The 20,849-nt window shown below is 41.3% G+C and overlaps 1 protein-coding gene and 1 non-coding gene across 2 annotated transcripts in view; one reads left to right on the forward strand and one right to left on the reverse strand.

The window, feature by feature from the left end:
• The window catches only part of prex2 (phosphatidylinositol-3,4,5-trisphosphate-dependent Rac exchange factor 2), a 79,258-nt gene extending 61,017 nt beyond the window's left edge, over window positions 1-18,241 (reverse strand). The window contains exons 1-3 of the mRNA XM_008307770.3: window positions 17,668-18,241; window positions 3,155-3,226; window positions 1,991-2,113 (exon numbers count right to left, since the gene is read on the reverse strand). Of these exons, the coding sequence (XP_008305992.1) occupies window positions 1,991-2,113; window positions 3,155-3,226; window positions 17,668-17,805 (333 nt within the window). The 5' untranslated portion in view covers window positions 17,806-18,241. The remainder of the gene's footprint in view (window positions 1-1,990; window positions 2,114-3,154; window positions 3,227-17,667) is intronic.
• A 2,199-nt stretch (window positions 18,242-20,440) lies between these two features.
• On the forward strand, window positions 20,441-20,514 carry trnan-guu (transfer RNA asparagine (anticodon GUU)). The gene has a single exon. It is a non-coding gene; the product is annotated as a tRNA-Asn (tRNA).
• Window positions 20,515-20,849: the final 335 nt, after the last annotated feature.

Raw genomic sequence — 20,849 nt, forward strand, 5'->3', positions numbered from 1 at the left:
TGCGCGAGGGGGAGGGGGGGGGGGCTAAAAATTCCTTCCCAACATAACCCTGCCAGCCATATGACCGACCACTTTCCACTAAACCAATTCTCATGACATTCATCTCCCTTTGTCTTTGAAAGGCAGCAGCAGCAGCACAGCCCAACCACACAACCTTAATAAATCACTCACTACAAAGTCAGTCAGAGCAGCAAACACAGTACATGGTCTGCTGCCATGGCACTCTGCCGCAGAAGACAAAGCTGTGTGATGTGGAGTGACACCACCGCCATAACAACAAGCAGACGTGCGGCGGAAACACAACAATGGCCGACAATCAAAGTGGTGTCGGGTAACAGGTAGGAATAATGTGGCTAGAATGTTAACAGAGAGTAACAACTAGCTGGCACACATCAGAGGTCAACAAAACCATTTCACACTGACTGAGCTGAAGCAAAAAAATGACTGGAACCAACAAAAAAGCTATTAAACCATAAATCAATTTAAAAAAAGAAATAACAATCACAGCTAAAAACAAAAAAGAAACTATATACAGCAACTAAAAATGAAATATATAACCAAAGATACAGTATAACAAAAAATGTAAGACCAAAAAGAATGTCAATAAAGGTTAGCTCGAAATTAACCAAAATCTCACAAAAGGCTTAGATTTAGCTTTAGAAAATTAGCAAAACTATCAACCAGATCTTAACAGTTGTAGAAACATCATTTATTTAACAAATAAAATAAACAAATAAAGGGTTTGCCCAGAAATAAGCACAAGTTGACTGAACACACTGAAAATTAGCCTTTAGTTCAACTAACAAAATAAGCTAAAATACACACAATTTGATCTGACTGAACATCAATGATCTGACAGAAATCTGCTGTTAGATATAGCTACATATATCAGTAGATTAGCTCTTCAATAGCCACAACAAGGCTTAGTACATTTGTTTGTGTTTTTGTCTCGTAACAGTTGGTTTATTCTTTCCATGAATTTGAAATCCCAGCAGAGAGAAATAATTCAAAAGCATAGCAGCAAAATCTGAAGCAGTCTCACATGATTGTCGACAACTATATTTGGGTCCAGTGTGTTTAGCTACGCTCTAAATTTTCTTACAGCCCTCATCCTTACATGAACCGAGGTCACATCTGTGTTAATAACTCTGACGTCTTTCACCTGTATCAGCCTTAGCCTGGAAAGTTCAACCTGAAAACGGTGAGATTTACTGGACTTTGAAGCCTATTACATGCCAGCATGATTCTAGGCTTTGCTTCTCAGAAATGTGAAATATAAGGATGAGGAGCAGTATATCAGAGCACTATCATGAATATCGCACATGTGCACGCTCTCTTCATGGCTAATCCAGGGAGATGAATTGATAACATGTGGCACATCTCCTCATTTTAGAAATACTGTGTCTGCACAGGAAAGAGATTTCCTAGCCAGTAGACTCCAGTAGAAAGAGCATTACCGTATATGACTGCAGGAGGAGGAATCACTGCAGGTCTATTTAGAGCTTAGGTAGGACAAAGTCAGAGGTGATGAGAGGACACACCTGAAATGACCAGGAGCTTTACTACTAGGGTGGACGAGCTTGGACTCACTGCCAGTAGTTGATACAGTCTCTGATGTAGTCAACCTAACCATTATGAGTTAAGGGAAAAAAACTAAAGCACATGTCTTCTGTGATCATTTGATCCTTGGTTTGCCACATGAATTGTCGCTTCATAAGACAATGTGACAGTAATGGTTTTGTCTTTTTAAAAGTGTCTTTTAAAATTCAAACCCAGCTTTAAATCCCCGACAGGTGACATTTATTGTCCCCGTGAACTGAGGTACCACCGCTGTACAATGATGTGTTCAGATGAGTAACCCAGTGCCAAAAAAGAACTCCTCTTTTACAGTGGGAATCTAGAAGGATTAAGAAAACTCGTACTCTAAGCTCTAAGTGCACTGTCATTTGAGCTCAGGCTAATTATCTCTGCTAAAACGCATGTTTCTTACAAAGTGCAAGAAGCATCGCCCAATTTCATGATGAGCATGGGGGTCAGGCTGCAGCAGCTCCTCCACCATGGACAGGAAGTCTTTGTGAACAGCCAGAATCTCTTGTATGTTGGAAAATAAAACCTAGAGGACACACAAAAAGCAAAACAAATTAAAACCAAGCATTGCAACTACAGTATAGTTTTTTTGTATGTGTCAACACTTTTTTATGGCTGCTAAGATCAATTTCTCCGTATTTGCTGCTTTATTGTGGGTTGGTGTCACAAGGCGAAAAAACGTCTGTGGCCACAGATTTAGGGATGAGGTTTCTTTGTAATGTGGATCTCTGCCGGGATTGTCTTTGATATATGGATTTCCAACATCACTGCAGATATTTTAAAAGAGTTGCTAAAAATAGGACGCAGTTTAAGATCTGTTGGGTGGCTGCGTTGTCTTCATGTGGTGCTGACTTCTGTACCCGGTCATGCCATTCTGTGGTGGGTATTACAAAGGATAAAACAATATGCTGACAGTGGATGAAGAACGAAGCTAGTGAAATTAAAAGAAAGGAAACCAAAAGTCTTTTATGAGCTTGTGGGGTCTACGAAATCTTTAGAGATACTCGGAAGAGGGGAGGAATAAATGTGCATTTTCACTCTTAGGGACTGGATGTCATTTACGTAGCTGCCTCGGTGACGCCACAGTCTGTTGTCAGTCTTGTTATCTAAAACCCACTCTGTACAGCCTGTTCCCAAATAAAGCATAGCATTAGTGGACGGACTCCAAATCACAGGACACAGGACGGGCAGTAAATATCCATTGGATGTGTGTTTACCTTTGAGTGTAAGCAAACTCAGTCAGAGAGTTACTCCCACTGTGAGAGCGCATCCTTTTTTTTTCATCCTACAGCCAGAATCCTTTGTAAATAGATTATATTTTCAGCTGCTTCCTCTGTCGCCCACTGCTTCTTTTTTCACTCCATACTTGACTATTTTGGGTTTAAACACCAACTCCAAACATGGGTATCAGTTTATTCAGCTCCCCCGAGTAAATTTCCGGCTCTTTCATGGTTCAAGCTGCTCCGTGAACACAGGGTTTACGTGCAGTGTCGGTAAAAGTCAATTGCCCCTGATATTTTTCCATGTCTTAAATATGCAGACCCACACCCCGCAGGTTGACCCCCACCTTCACTGTTTCCTCTGTGATGTTCTTGTCCAGCTTGGTGGCAGCGTACTGGTTGAGGCGATGAAGAAACACCTGAAAGAGAGCAGGAGAGGAGAAAACTGTTAACACTTTTAAAGTGGCCCCAGGATTACATTACCTGCTGGCAGTGGATCACTTTAACATTCTGGAGACCAAATAAAAAACAGCCTTTGAGGCTTTGAAGGCAGCTGCCACTGGGGTTAATTGGTAACCACCACAATGGTCACCTGATATATATGTGTAACACAATCTTTGCAGAGGAAAGGAAAAAAGACAGGGAATAATGGCAGAACATGTTATTTCACCGGCTGGAGACGAGTTGGAGACGCCAACAGTGTGCAAATTGAGATGGATGGAAGTGTTCTTTCTTCTTTCTGTCTCTGACGACGTTTTTCTAAGACGAGCAAATTAGGACCGTGTGCGTTAAATGTTCTCTGAAAATATACATGGCTGGATACCAGTCAAAACGAGTCTCCCTTTTTTTATATGTACGATGTTCCAAACACAAAGTGACAGACTGGAAACTTTGTTTGGGACAAAGCTCGGAGGAATTCAAATTGGCAGTGTCAGAGTCATTATTGATGGCTGTAATTAACTCTACGGAAGCTAGCGTTAGCAAAAAGTGGTTCAAACTTAAGCTGAGTGTGTTGGTATGAGAGTGGGGCAGGTGAAGAGGTGCAAGACTTTAAATACAAAAGAGTTTAAATACCAAGAAGGGTCCAACAACAACAAAAAAAAAGCTAAATACCTAAAGTAAATACTAAGCAGTCTGCTCCAGATACAGCCCAGATACAGCCCAGATCTGGGCCACAGCCTGCCACTGGACCACCACATCTTGGGCTACCTTTTTAAATAGAGTCAATTAATGGTGATAAATGCACTATATTTGCATTCTGTGGTTAAAAAAACGAGCACCACTTGCAAGTGGAGTGAAGTGAGGGTAAAGCAGGAGTTGGAGTATATTGTCTTCAATCTGCAGTGACTGATAACTTTCAAATGAACAGAGCAGATTGAATCCTACGTCGAGCAAAAGACAAAACGGCTTAAGGATGAGTTTGGAAGGTTATGGAGTGTTTTGGTGTGACAGCAGGAAAACCAAGTAGAGATGGAGGCAAATAATCCATTGTGGCACGGCTTTAAAAAAGACCCAAACTCCAATTCTACAGCCCTGAAACTTGGCATAACATCAAACAATAATAGAGATTAAATAAAATTTGAATAAAAACAGGCAGTACAGGACAAACTGAACAACCTCAGCCCAGAAACACACCTGTCACGGTGTCACTTGATCTTGTTTTATATCCCAAACATATTTAATGCCTTTCCAAATGGCAATAAAGGGAGCAATGGAGACTTTAAATGGACCAATTTGACTCCATTATTTTACAGCTGAACTCATTAGACTGAAGGTAGAGAGCAGCATAATGTGTTGGGTTCTGATTCCAACTGAGCTCAGAGTGGCAGCCAGACCTTTTAGTACGGCTGTTTTAGATTCAGCATCAGGCTTAAATGGCCTATCGCTGATCATTCAAGTGCTTTGATTAAACCCAGTGTCACGTTACAAAATAACCAGCAACAGGTTTCTGAAGCACACAAACGCTGGACTGACTTCATGCTTCAGTCTGAGACAAAACAAGGCACATGATTGAGAGTACACTGACGAACGGTGTCAAACTTGTGTCCGGCAAGACGTTACATCTGCCCTCGCAGTTGACCCTAACTGTGGACGTGCCTTTATCTCTCCACCCAGGGCCACAATGCCATCTGCTGCCTTATGTAACCATCAGGCAGGCTGACCTGAGACACCGAGAACAACACACCCACATAACATGTAAACAGCTTATTCTAATGAGCAGACAAGCCAAGAGTTGTTCCACCGCCAGTGGAAAAAAGTGGTTGTGAGTTTGCTGGAGCTCATTGAAACATTTCATTGAATTAACTGTGAACAGATGTGGAAGGTTAAACTTGGTGAAATCTCAATGTCTGCCTAATTACAGAGCCAGTGTTGTGTTAATTCTCTAAGAAAAACAAAAGCTTGAAGTAAAACATGACAGAAATGATCTTACTCCTGTTGTATTGAGGACAAGTGACATTCCAGAAGATATTGTTGAAGTGAATCCTTGAATCTGGGCCTGTGCTTAAAAAGGAAGCCTTCAATAATCAGCCTTGTCTTTTTGTAGGTCTACTCCACACTGATTTCCTTTCTGTAGCTGCCTTAACTCGCAACTCTGACACACACACAGGCATTAGCATCTGATTAGCAATTCTAATAGGTACAAACCAGGCGCAGACTTCGACAGGCCCTCACAAAGACCTGACAGGCCTTAATGTATAGAACCAAAGAATTAGCAATTCACATAAAAAACCCAGCTTTACATCAGTGACGTGGAGCATCAAACATGAGATTACTGGGGAGACTATTAAAGATGAAATCCTCACTTTATCAACATATCACTGATGAATGAGCAGCGTATGTACAGCTGCAGGGCAAAACACACAGCAGAGATTTAAATAAAACCACAGTGTATAATGAACCACAATAGACAGGATTTCTTTTTTTTTTGCAGAATGAGGTGACAAGTAGAGTAGAGTAAAGTTAAAACAATCTTCATGACGTTTTAACAAAATGATGACAACGAACAGGAACCTGATTCTGTCTCAGAAAAGTTTGAAAAGTCAACTTTTCCTAGAAGTGTGGAGCATCCACACATCCGTTTTCATTCTAAATGACTTGTCTCTGGCAAAGACGTCACCAAGACCGACTTGTTGATGTTGTTAAGAGAGTGATCTTGGAAGAACTCCACTGAGAGAGAATGGAGAGTTGACAGACTGACTGACTGGTCGAAGTTACAGACACTGTGGCAGTGTCCTGAGTAACTGTGTCTGTGCAGATCTGCAAATGACTAAAGACTATATTATATTATATCTAACTATTTACAGAACTTTCTGCAAATGACTAAAGACTATATTATGATATTATATCTAACTATTTACAGAACTTTGACAACAAATACAATGGCCAAAGACTTATAATTTTTATTTTTCAGTATTTTAATAATCTCATTAGGCAAAATATTCCCTTGGAGACGTCCCTAGAGAGGTGCGTTTATAATACTTTTATTGTAATTTATTTCAGTAAAAACACCTACTTACATATAGACACACTACTAATTAAAAGCATCTGAGTCACTAGTAACTACTGTAACGGCCCCACACATATACGAACAGTATGTATGTAGAGTTTTGATATTCTACATTATTAAATCAATAGTAATAAAAAGAATGTCATTGTTCAGTATGAGTGAACTTCAAAAGTCTTCCACTGCCATTGGCTGTGGGGGGATAGACGATGAGACCCTGTAGAAGTTCTTGTTATTCTGCACAGCAGATGGGTTTGATGAATAGATTGGTCCAATCACTGTATGTGGCCCAGTGTTCATTAATCCACACCAAGTTCACATGCTGTGAGATACACGGTGAAAATCTCGTCTGCAGGGCCTGACGTGATTATGTTCAGATAAAAACAACAACAACAACCTGTTGTTTACTGTCAGACAAGAATTCAAAAACAAGTCGCTGACAACACACACAAACCCCACAGGCTGATTTATCCACCCTTAATGAGTTAGTGGCTCCAAATAAGTACATAAGACACTGACTAATGTCTTACCTGAGTAAATAAGAAAGTTATATCAATTGGTTAATTTACAGCTATTTTTTTTATTTAGCAGGAACAGGAGTTGCTGACAGTGTTTGGTTTGTTACGTTAGCTGCTTCTGCTATTTACAGATTCAAACCAAGAAGGACATTTTTGTCAATGGCACATCAGTATTGGAGGAAGACGATGACAAGTTTTATGTGGTACTATTTCAACCGTGCCAACGTGGTAACATAAAATGGACGTTTTCAGTCCTGTGATTAAAATAAGTTTCATTTATTTAGATTACTGTCATATAATGGCACTCTATTGCAGGCTCTTGTAAAAGTTTTAAAAAAAATCCCATTCAGTGCAGAAATAGCCCATTAACAACTGTGGTTTACTGGAACAAGTTTATTTTCTAGAGCAGCGTTATAAAAATGTTCACCCTGCGTCCTCTGGCCTTCAGTCTCATTCCCAGGGCCAAACAGACTCGCTAGACTCCTGTTTCTATACCAACAGATTGTGTGCTGTGCCAACCCAAGTCAGGAAACTCTATGAATGGACATTATGCAGTACTACCTCTCCCCCTCACCCCCATCTCCCCTTGATATTTTGCCAGATTGGAAAGATACAATCAGAGGAAGGCAGGCCCCTCCCTCTCTCTGTGTGTGTGTTTACCTCTGTGTCAATGAAACACATGAATCACACCAACAAACTGTGGCAAAAACAAAGATGGCTGGCTTCCTCAGACAGCTCAGTGATGTAACACAGAGACAATGATGGACATTATTCTGTTTCACTATAAACTGTATGAGAGTTCATTTATGTATGACTACTAAAAGCATATATTTATCTTTAATTGTTAGTATCTATATATGCAGATTTGACCAGACAAAGTGTTTCTGACGGGGAAAAAAATAATAACAACAACAGGGAATGCTAATCAGGAAATGACACGTTGTCAAGGAAAGATAATGAGGGGAAAAAAGTCTGTGTTGTTCCTCATACTACAAAAACCACACACCCTGCAGAAAGGGCAGTGATGGGAATACAAATACCACCGGAGAGGAAAAGAGTGTTAAACAGATGTAAAAGAGCAAAATGATGCAGAAAATTGTCCTAACTGAAAAAAAAAAGAGATAGAAAGAGTTTAATCAAGCAGCTCCAGTACAAAAGGGAAGACCTGACGTCAGGCGCTAAATGCAACAATACATTACATACAATTGTCAGCTGAAAAAATAAATGTTATTCTTACTCCATTTACAAAATTCAGCTGCAGTTTTGTGATGTAGGATCCATGTTCCACTCTTGAACACGGACTACTGTGAGGAGACTGGCACGGTTCCCCAGTATAAACTCTGGCAGGGCCTCTATTGGACAGACAGGGTCTCATTTGTCTAACGCTGATTCACTGGTCCTCTTTGTTGTCATGGCTGATAAACAGGAACAAACTGATTAATGCATAAATAGAATCATTTTTATCTTAATGTGATATTCTTGGAGTTAGAATATGGAAATGGAGTCTGTGACTTCTCTCTTGTTAACAAATAAAAAAAATAGGAAACAAAGGCCATTCAGTGCCGAGATGGAGACATAAACAGCAGCTTCCCCATGACAAAGCCCACTGGAGTGAATCACTAGACTGTGAAGGTATGCTCATTAATGTAACAGTCTTCCTCAGTCTGAGTTTCTTTGTCACATCTCTTCTCCAGGGAGACGGTGGAAATAGCGAAGCGCTGCAGTAACAGTTAAAGGGCAGACAGGTAACAGGTGCAGTAGTGGTTCGACACCCTCAGGCAGGCTCTGAAACACGCCAGTATCCCTGGAACTTCTCTTTATGTCTGAGTGGGGTTTTTGTGCCGACGAGAAGAAAGAAAAACAAGAAAAAGGCGAAAAAGTGAGAATAACACAACAAATACAGATGTACACAGGCAGCCGAGGATGACGGACAGGATGCCTTCACTGTACCTTCAGTTGAGCTACTTAACGATTTAGCAATTTAATAATTCTAATCCTAATTGTACCCTAAATTATAAAAACCACTGTGGAAACAAATTGCAACAAACACATTGCTATCAGCAAGCAAACCAGAGAACCTTTCCACACAGGTAAATACAACACCAAACCCTAAGGAAGAGAGAATTTTTCAGGAATTCGCATCTTTATTTACCTTCTGTAATTCCTGAAAAAAAAAAGATATTTTCATTGAACACAGGACATAAATCAAAATTCTTTATAGCTATGTGCCCCCTATGGGGACCCGCCCCCAGCTTTGGGGACCACTGGGCTAGACCATCCCATTTTAGACAGCTACAGCTGCCTTTGGCTACTCTGGGCCACTGAGGATGACTCTGAGGATGACCACAGACGACCCCATACACACACCTACATTATGCACATATGTTGGACCCCGACCCACGATGTTCTAACCGCAGACAGAACAGAGTCAGACTCTCACCCTCACAGTGGGGAACATCCTTAAAGAGAGAAAAGACTCTTTGTTTCTGTCCTCTCTGATAAGCCCCTCCCCTCTCGTCTCCAGCGGGTCCTAAAGACACCTCCTGCAGTCCTCCTCTGCTTCTTATCTTATTTGTCTTGTTGCACGTCCAAACTGACCCGTCCGCAGGGACTGTCCAGAGGAAACAGGCGAAATATAGATACAGCAGGGAATGTTAATTTGTCTGTCCCGAGAGTGGATGTTAATACTCATCTGTGCAGAGGATTGAAAAGGTTTTTAAAAGAGGGTTTTAATTAGCAGTGGAGAAAATAGCTCTCTAACGCACAAAGTCGATTTGTTTGAGGACCTACTTCACTATTCATAGAGTTTTACTTCACTATTACAGCCAAAGACACTACAGTTACAACAGATTACAACTCCTACAATCTCACCGTTTAAACTTTTAGTTCATATCTGAAAATCATGAAAATGTCAAGCTCCTAAAAGAAACATTTTGATCAAGCAGACAAAGTGCTTTGATCTCGTCCAGACCCGAAAATCCACTGTTTTCATGAAGGGTTGCAAAATACTCTGTCTTTGAAGTTATCCATGTCCTTCCACTGACCTCAGAGCACAAGGAGCCTCAACAACAAATGGAACACAGCAAATTACCTGATGAACACATCTGCATCCATTGTCTGCAGCTGACTCCTGCTGAGAGGAGTGCACGGCCGAGGAGGGAGTACAGTATAAGCATAAATGCGGTTATTTCCTTTTAACCCAGTATGTGAAGGAGTGTGGGACCGTTCAATTTCACCCATCACGGTGCAGTAAATGACATGCATCCCATGCTTGAGGAAGATGATTCCAGTTGTGAAATTGGATGTTGAACAGTGAGACACGTCTGCAGCACTCTGGAGAGAAACAGGCTCAGCATAATTCCCCCATTTCTACGAGCCACTAAAAGAGGAGGCATTTTCCCTCCAAGGCCGCATACCTACAGCCTGTATTGATCTCCGAGATGACAGTGGGGAGGAGGCGAGGGGCGGGGGACGAGAGGGAGTCTGGAGGCTGTGTTCTCTACTGCCATCTATTTTAAAAGGGAAACTTGCAGCGTCAGCCGCTCTCTGACATGACAGACCAGGATATGGCACAGTGTGGAAAATTGAACAAGCACGCTGCCAGTTTCAACCCCGTGCTCTCTCATTGAAAACACAACCACTCTGATCATGCCAACTGCCAACCCCTACAAACACCCCCTTCTGCCAGGGTTCTGCTCATCAGGTCTCCCTTTTATCCAGTAAATTGACAGAGCAGGAGGCTCCGGGCTGATCTGCATACCCCCAAGTCTCCTCCTTTCTCCTCTATTGACTGGCCCCGTCAGGGGCTGCCACAGTGGATCATCTGCCTCCATCTCACCCTCTTCTTGCTTCTCCACTGTCGGGCATGGGTCAGGCTTTGAAATTTGAATGCACAGGCAGGGTTTTTGACCAGGGTGAATTGGTGTCTGTACTTTTATTTACTTTTTTGTGAGCTGTAACGTCTCTATCATCAAGTGTGGACTGAAAGAAAACAACAATAACTGGAGTATTAGTGTTAAATATTTACTGAGAAGACTATAGTTTCTGAGGCTCCGACTCAAACAATTTCCAAGACTCTGCTTGACCAGTGCTATACACTGGGTTAGATCAGGGGAGTTCAGCTACAGCTAAAAAATAAAACTATATTATACATAGTGTGGCTCTCCTTTAAATGAAAGAAGGAAAGAAGGAAAGAAAGAAATGTGGTTCATGTTAGTGTTTCTGCTTGGAGACACAGAGACACTTGTTTTTCTCAGAGCTTCTTCTCTGAATCCCATTCAAGTGCTTAATGAAATAATTTAGAGCCAAGTGGAATTTCCCCTGGTGTCTGGCTGAACAACCGTGGATGTTTACGTACTGAGAAGCCGGATGGACAGAGGCATGGCCGACATGGAAAGTGTGAGCTGCAACCACAGAGGAAACATGAAATCTTGTCTAGACTCTATTAACTACATGATATGAAAATGTCCAAAGGCCAACACAGCTGAGTAGAAAAAAAATTCAACATGAAAACATTTGGTTGGTTTGTAAATATTCCCCCAGACTGCATTCAACTGTTATGTTAATGCTGTGGCAGGTTGAAAAGTGCAAGGCTGACATTGCGGGCATACTGATCTGAACGTGCAAGTGTGTGTATGAGAGAGAGCATGCCAGGAGAAAACACAGCCCCTCTTGTAATCACGACCCTTTCACGCTGCCTGTGCGCCCTGACAAGTGTCTTTGGGAATACCACCACCACCACTTTTGTACTTGACGCACGTAAGCTCCATGTGACCCAGCAGCTGGCACCGGCTAAATCAAAGGCAGCCTTCTCCTCTGCACCACCTCTGCCTCCTGGGTCGCTGCATCCTGATCGCATTTGAAATGAAGTATGTGCTTGCCCTCCGTGCATTTGACTCTGTGTTTGTGTGTGTGTGGAGCAGGAAATCTGACGCACAATGTAAAGATGGGGAGGGCCAGGAAGGAAGGAAGGAAGGAAATCCTGCTTGAGAAATGGCCCCTGAGACAAAAGCAAAAGAACCCTCTACAGGCTGGAGACCCAGTTAGGAGTACTTTAAAGTGACAGGGAGAAGGTGTACACGGCTGAAACTAAACACTGATTGCTTAAATTATGGCCCAAACACTTTAACGCTTGCATGCAGCCAGTAGTCAACAAGGTTCTTGTCTCAAGGTTAAAGCTATTGTGTGAGGACTTGATAGCCCTTAAAGTAGAGTTTAGTATTATAACAATATGGTCTGATTGTACTGGGTTTGTGCACCAGACTTCATGGAGTCTAAGTGACCAGTTTATTAAGTTCATTTTCATGTAAAAGCATGCATAAAGGCTAAAATGCTTTTATCATTTTCTATGCCATCTATTGGGAAAACGTGGGTATTGCAGGAAAAGGGAGAAGTATAATGATAATATAAATAAATTATATAAATTGGAATATTTTGGTGATTAAAAAGCTTTAGGCCTTAGATTGCTCGTGCCTGCTCTAGCCTTTTTTGTGACTTTTGTTACCCCATTGTCTTATATTGTAATTGTTTATTTTTTGATACAGTATTTAAGTTGCATGCACCAAAATTCATGTGGGACAGACTGGAGCCTAGAGCTCTGTGTCATTTACCTTCTCCTCGTCCCACAGATTAGAAATAAAGTAGAAAATACTTTTTGTGTAGTCACAAATGTAGACCAGTGATTTTACATTTGCTCCAAACTAAAACAAACAAAAAAGCTTTCATCCACTAATGTAAAGCAGATATGACAGCTACATCCCTGCAAACATTGCATGAAAAGCAGGCTCCATGGAGTGGCAATGGTGTGGAATTGAAATGCAAGTGAGCCACTTAATCAGACCAGGGGCCTCACACTGGGGAAAGCCACAAGAAAGAGGAGAGACTGGCTGAATCCAATTACAAAGAGTCAAGAAGAAAAACATGTCACTGCACTCTCTCTCTCTCTCTCTCTCTCTCTCCCTCTCTCTCCCTCTCTCTCTCTCTGATGGCATTTCTTCTGCTTCAACAGTCACAGGTTTGTCTATGTTGCTGATTTGAGGCTAAATTAGAGCAAATCCGATCTCAGCAATTGTACGAATCGTTACGGAAGAAAGAACCTTCACTTCCTTCTTGACGTGGTCCCTAAAAACACTTTAGGTTCTAGTGCATGTTGCATGTTGCGGCTACTAGCAAAATACCCTCACTGCAGTAGTTTGTGACTTAAAACCTAAAGTGTAATAATATATTGGACGTGCAATAAGTGCCCAAACACAGTAGATGTCTCAGGGTGTGATTCGTTCAGCGTTTGTCCTCTGATCCCTCTTTGCTCCTCCTGAATGATCACAGTACTTTTTAAGAGTGCTCTGTTCGAGACCACTGAGCTGCAGTGATTAATTAAATGTAATAGATTAAATAATAAAGCTAAAAACAATAAGGTTTGCAAACAGAGTCAGATAGTGTTTCCTTTTTTTTTTTTACTGTTTCCATCAGGACACAGGAGGAGCCTGGGTGTTGGCGTCAAGTCTACAGATTAACAGACAGACAGGAAAAGGATAGGAAGAAGAAGTCAGGACCGTTAGGGTCATCAGCTGTGCCCTCCATCCGCAGGTTGTGAACCTTCTTACTGCAACCTCTCCCCCCAAACTAAAGTGGTTCATAAGCCAGGACTGCTGACTCATTATAAGTAGCAAGGGAAACAGAAGACCACTTGGACCAGTCAAACTACGGGCCAACATGATGGGCCCAGCCAAGAACAAATGCAAATCCTGGGAGAGAGATGTGAAGACTTTTTATATGGACACACACACACACACAAACACACAGGGTTAGTTTGAACACCTGGGTTTCTAAGAACTGGTTAATGCTTCTTTTCAGCAGCCGGTCTCTTCATTAGGCTTGATTCTCCACTTCCTGCAGTTATTTCCTCTGAACAGAGACTACTGACTTCAAGTGACCAGCAGCAGGTCTGCAGGCCAACAATTGTTAAATCTCAAAGCCCAGATGCTGAGAGGAAGATAATAAAATACAGCTGTATCAAAACAGTGAAACTATAGATGACATATAGATGACATACTGTATAGGAGGAATGTCCAGATTTACAGCCGGGGGGTCGGGGGGAGGGGGTATCCTGACACTTGGACTGTTTTATTTGGCCGTGACGTTATTTTAAATTTATGTTTTTTATGACCCGCCATAAAGGATGGAAATCCAGGAAATTACTTGGCCTCTGGATAAAATGTTTTGGACCATTTTCAGACCGTTTGTTTTATCTGTTGTGGCTAATTATAGCCCAGAGCTAATTTTATTTATTCTTCTCAAACTTTAATGACATTCACTAAAATAATGTATTATTTATGTCTCAGTACCAAAGTCTGCCATTCCAATGTATCCAAAAGGATTAAAAATGTTTTAAAATGTAGAGTCAGTTGTGACCTAAGCTTTCTAAAGACTGTTTTGGAGTAGAAAAAGAGGAAGGAGCACTGCAAAGCTCTCAGGAATATATTACATGAACTTGAGGCTCATATCTTATTCCACGGCCGGGACATGAAAGGTTTCTGCCTCTGTCCATTCTTTGGTCTTGGAAGTCCTTTTCACTGAAGCAAATGGCTGTCAGTCACTATTTACATTGTGTCTTCAGCTCTTTGACTGAACTCAATTGGAACATTTTTAAGAATGATTGTACCAACTCGTTGGTGTCCAAGATAAACACCAGTGGCCACTGACACTTAATTGTCTATTGTGTGAGAAAGACCTGCAATATGTGTGGGAGGCTTCTCTCAAATCTACCAGTGTGTCAATGGTTGTCAATGGTTGGGCCTCACAACAGAGAAAGTCAGATTTGGGCTTCCAAGTAATGATACCTTCAAGATGCAATCTCAATTTTTTCCCACACGAGGTTAAGTAAAGCCACACAATAGCCACAGCATGTCCTGGGACAAACTGCTCTAATCATCTGTGGTCTCTGTGTTGTTTTCCACTGCCTTTATAGTAAAGCATGTGTGAGGTGCATTGTGTGCAGGTCCCACGGATCAGTAGCAACAATCTGTGTTCCATAGTTCAACCTCAGCTACTGACCGGACCCTCATTGTTCCCCTGCATTTCCTAACCTCAGAGGAATTCCTTCTCCAGGAAATATGGTTAAGAGGAGAAGGCACCAGGCCCAGCCACTTGTGGAGGCCCAGCCCCCTCCTCCCTGCCCTGCACCCCCTGTTACCTTTCACTCTCCTGGCATAGTCAGCTATGTGACCCCCTCTACCCTCTTGTCTTTGCCCTGATGCAATTCGAAAAAGCGAGGAGCTGCCTACCCAATCAGCCTTAATCAAAAACAATTCTATTCAGGAACCTGAAGTGTTCAGCATCACTGTAATACACCATCATCACGGTAGTACACCAACTTTACTATACTACACCTCCATCATTATAATACAGTACCATCACTGTAATACACCACCATTACCATAATACACAACCACAAACCATTTCAACTTTGCATTCCACCAATTAATAATATTGAAAGCAGAGAAAACAACTTTAACTTTGTCAAGCTAAAAAAGTATTCTTGTGATGGATAAGAATAGTTTACAGCAAGAATTTATGTTCTGCGACAGGTTTCAGTTTTTACTTCCAGCTCTTGTTCTGAGGAAAAAAGGTTTAAGCAGCACTGCCACAGAAATTTCCAGCCTTGAGACACACATTTTCCCCAAGTCATTAAATCCTGACCTGAGTTTTTAACAACTTGAGATAATTTTACCAACAAACACTGAAGTGATGCATAAAAGTTTCTGACATTCCTGCCAGTTTTTGACTGCAAACAAATAGAGAAGGAATGGGGCGGGGGGTGGGGGGGTCACAGAAGCGTTGTGACGGCCCATTGATGGTTTTGGTTTGGTAGTAAAGGAAGTGTGGGATCAGGTGTGATCAGATGAAAGTTTTAGGTGTGACCCCTCTCCCCAGTAGGGCTGTCTTTGATCACCCTGAGCATCTTCTCCGATGCTCCACAGGAGCTTGCGGATGATAAGGCAGCAGATAATGGGCCGTCGTCTTCTCTTCTTCCGTAACATTTTAATCCTCCAGCTTCACTGCCGTGACAGGCAGCTAATCCTACCACATCCCTGCTCTTGTTTACAGTCACAACTAAATCTGAGGCATCCCATCCCAACATTCCCAACAAGAACAGTGTTCCCTTGTAAAGGTCAGCCACTTTTGAAATGAATCCCAGCTCCAGCACAACGGGGGAGATAAGGGAGGAGTGGCTGCATTCCCTAAACCCCCACAACTAGAACAGAGGACACATTCCCTCATGTAACCCTTGTGTAATCGCCTCCAACATCTCCCTGATGATGCCACTTCTAAGAACACCAGATAGAGCTCCGTCCCCTCCCTGCAGGGCCTCCCTCTGCCCTCCGTTGGGAACTTTGGGCAGTCATTGTAGAGGAGAGGGCTCCACATATACATATATGTGGTCTGGGAAATTGTGTTTTTGTTTTTGACACACCAACACAATGTTCCTTTAAACCGACTTCCTTCCACAGTCCCCACTGATATGATAAGCAGTAAAATACTGGGTAAAATACTGTATGATGAAAGCCACAGGGACTTGACAGTGTGGTGGCAGTAAATACTTTCACTTTAAACTAAACATACGAAAATTACCAACTGATGATGCACACAATATTGTTGCCATCTGTGCATGGAGATAAGGGTCAACACGTTTTTAGGGACTGGAAATACTGGAGAGAGATGGGGATATATATATATTGGACAGAGAATATTTAAGATGTACAGTAGATGGAGGGAAGGAGGAAGTGTTTAAGGACACAAGAGGAGAGTCGTGGATGTAGTCAGGAGCACGACAAGGTGAAGGAAGCAGCTGAATGGTTAAGTATAAATTTCAAATAAAAGTAGCAAAGCAAAGTTCCATTTGTTTTCCGTGAGGTCATCTTTGTTGTTGCCCTTGGCTGACCTTAAACCCGTATCCTACAAAAGTAGAAGCAGCAAAGTCCATTACATTTTATATGTTAGTAAAAAAAAAGTCATAAATTATACAGAAAATCAACGAATCACAAATTTAAACATAATAAAAATGTAATTATTTTCATTAAATCCTCCTAATATGACACACATGCAAATTCTGGTCAATGTGGTATTTTGACAGGTTTTATGTACTGAACTTTATCCATTTACATTTCTGCAGCATGTCATCATTCGTTATCAATGGGGCTACCATTTAGCATCTTTCCTATTCAATTAACCCAAAGGGGAGTTTGGGGTATCAAGGTATTTCTCCTGGCTTTTGGCTTTTTCTTGACTAATAAGTTGCCTTGAAAGTACTGTGGCTAATCTTCAGTGACAGTTTAGCTACATTTAGCTAGTTTGGTCAACATTAATAATGTCTGTGGGTCAGTGACAGTTTGGTCAACATTAATAATGTCTGTGATATATTAATCTCCTCTTCTCTAACCAGCATCATTTTGCGTGAGATCAGCTGTTTGCAGATGAACCAGGATTAAACCTCTGACTCTGACTGAGCTGGAATCCAAATCTAAACCACGGTCCTTTAAGACTGCTCTTTTGATTTCACGCTTATGATCTAAGAGTTAATTTCCCAAAAGTAATGCTCGGAGTTGAGTTTAACAAGATACACATTCGTGAAAGCCTTCTCTGCTGGACACAGAACATAGACACAGCGGGCTGCACTGGTTCTTCTCCTGGCTCTGGAGCTGATGCTCCATGAATACTAAACAGCATCTGTTTTTGTTTGTGCTGCATTATTTTATTTTTTTTTTTGTGCATGAACCATGAATTTAAACATGTGCATTTGGGTGACATCTTAGTTGCTGACGAGTCTTTGAAAACTCACCGACAGAAACTCCAGAGTTCCAACATAATCCCGCTCCGTCTTCAAAAGTTCGTTCAGGACGCAGACTCGCAGCCGCAGCTGTTTCTCCAGGTCCTTTCCGCTCTCAGCTCTGTGCTCACTCCTGCTCTCCTCTGTCATTGTGGGTGAAATAAACAAAAACAAAAAAAATTTTGAAAAAACTTGTTTCCCTTCTGCCGTTCCAAACTTTCACATCACTCAACAGGTTGCATGCGAAGTTAGCAGCATGGTCCCAAAAGTGAAGCAGGAGCCGGTCAGTGCACCGGGATAGTCCAACAGAAAGTGCGAACAAAACAAGTGGTCCAGACGGAAGAGAAAGTTCGGAAAGTGGCTGAAAACAAAGATATATGTTATACAGCGAGGCTGGACATGTCCCCAGAGAGCGGAGGTGATGAACAACTGGACTCTAAATGATAAACTGAGTCCATGTGATTCTGTCTTCATCATATGCCTGCCCCCCGGCTGCATTTAAATGCGAAGAACGGTATCAAGGCAGCAGAACCAAATGTAGCTGTTTCCGGTTACAGCCGTCAAAACAAAAGCAACGCAGTCGCTGGCAGGAAACGACGTTAGTTCAACTACAAAAGTGTGAATCTATTTACTATGAGCTTTTTCTAAATAATCAATTATATGTATAAAAATTAATATCCACTGCTATGATATTTACAGGTGGATATTTTTAAAAATGCAATTTATATATTTGATTGTAGTTTGACTGTATAGTGCTAATTCAAGGACTTAGTGAAGTTCATCTTTTATGTTGAATGGGCTGACTGCACAGAGGAGGAAAGGTTAGTGCTTTTACCTCACAATATAAAGGTCACTGGTTCAATCACTGGTGGCAAATGGTGATTTTTTTTTGTATGGGGTTAAAATCATTTTTAAATGTTGGTTCAAAGAAAAGCTACAATTTATACATGTCATATTTATTTCAGAAGGTCAGGGGTTCGATTCCAGCTGCTGATGTAGCTGTGAGCAAAATACTAAACAAGACACTGGTTGCCTTGTTACGTATGAATGTATTTGTTCAAGAGCGGAGAATGCTGCTACAACATAAATGTACTTTGTCAAATATAAATGGTCATATAATAAATACCGATTGTGGCAAACATGTCCAAGCCAGTGGTTGGCACAGAAGTCTGTGGCTGAGTACTACTGAATGATGGGTACAGCTACGATAACATTGTTTGAAAGGGCTAAAAGCCCTCAGTTTCACTCAGTCTCTCATAATCCCCTTCATTCTGCTCCAACTAAAATTAATGGGGTGAAATAATGAATAAAATCAAGCTTTCTTCACCCCAGACCCCCATGAAGGACCACTGACACCAAGCTGGGCGTGGAGCCTCGTAGCAGATCCATGCTGCCATGTTGTAATTGCTCCCTTACTTCCTGTTCTGAAGCACAGCGGTTGATTAATGAAGCAAACAAATCTAACTCGTAAAATCTCAGCTTCCGTCATTAAACAACAAATGAGCCTCATCATTAATATCCGTGAAATGATTAAGATACTGTTTCAAATTCGAATGATTCATTTGAACGGCACAGAGAGTTCACGCTGGGGCGATGAATACAGAAATAATCACAGTATCTGCAGATTTGTCATTAAATTAAGAGGAGAACTGGGGCCTCGTTATGTGCACCTGAGTTGCATTCATTCCTAAAGTGTCTGTTGTACAAATTCATTTCCTTGTTTGAAGAATTATTTAATCAGTGTGTTTGTTTTAATGTCATCATTAAGTTTATTGCTTTCCATTCATAGCATTTGATGAGCTGAGTTGACAAGTTTATTGTTTTCCATTCATAGCATTTGATGAGCTGAGAAGTTAAAAAATAGAGAGAAACAAAACAGCAAGAACTTAAAATGGTGTGTGTTTATATCAAATGTTTGTAGTCCTCTCCCACGGGTGAAATTATCTGTATGTAGACACATTTTCTATTTAGTGAAATATTTCCCCCCATTTTTCTGTTTCTGAATCTGTTTGTAGAGCAATGTTTTATTTAATTAACAGTTGATAACATGAATGAAGAACCTGAATGAAGGCAAATTCTGCAAAGTTGATGATGGTTTTATTTACAAATGGGCATCAGAGAGGACCGAGGGTAAATGTTGTTATCGACTGACAATTTGTATTTTATTTTGCCCATATATGACAATGAACCAGAGCAGGCTACAGAAGCTGGAGTGTTATTTTCTCCTAATTAAATCCCCTAAAAACAACAAATACAATAACAGTGATCCTCAGGTAAATACAGACTCAGTTATCACCTCCCTGCAGTTCAGTCCAAACTGTTTCACTACATCTGAGTCATTCAGCCATTATATTAGGAAAAAAAAATGGATTCACATCCACTGGAGAGGAAGAATGCAGGTGATGACGGCTGCACAGAGGTATCAGCGGCAGCAGCTGGAGCCTTTATTTTATAGAGCTGTTTTATGTCTCATTCACAGGTTAGTGTCAGTTTGAACAGGGTGAGACGAGGACGCGTGAGTTAAATCTAGGCACAGAGTACACTCTGGCGGTTAAATGTAATACCGCATGCTGCAACAGCGAATCTTCCAATGCGGCTTTTTATCGGTGCTTTTACATTATCACCACTAGAGGTAAGTGTTGTCTTACACTCACAAAGAGCAGCACTTATCGAACAATTACCGAATACTTGTGTACAGTCACAAAGTCCACAAGGTTGTAGCGGATAGAGGTTTTGACGTCACCAAGTGATTCTAGTGGACTCGTGGAGTTCATGTTCATGTCATGTCTCTGTGGCGCAATCGGATAGCGCGTTCGGCTGTTAACCGAAAGGTTGGTGGTTCGAGCCCACCCAGGGACGTAGCGTTTATTTTTAAACAATATCCCCACTGTGGGATAAATAACATTCAATGTAATTGAGTCTAATTAGATCTGATATGTGTCCCTTGGTGGCACTCTTAATCTAAACTTGCTAATCATAGACACAAGCTCTCCTTTCAGAGCAAGGTTCAAGTACTTTAATGACAACTAAATTTAAAACAAACGAGTACAGTGGCATACTGTATTTTCAGGTCCCTGATACTAATACTAAATATACAGTTGAGGTATGAAAGACAACAAAGGACCTTTGATCATGTCTGAAGTGGAACAGTGAAGTCACTGTTTTATAGTCAGTCACTTTATTACAGGTAAAGG

Source organism: Cynoglossus semilaevis, chromosome 3 (genome assembly GCF_000523025.1).
Source record: "Cynoglossus semilaevis isolate Cse_v1.0 chromosome 3, Cse_v1.0, whole genome shotgun sequence".
Classification (NCBI taxonomy): Eukaryota; Metazoa; Chordata; class Actinopteri; order Pleuronectiformes; family Cynoglossidae; genus Cynoglossus; species Cynoglossus semilaevis.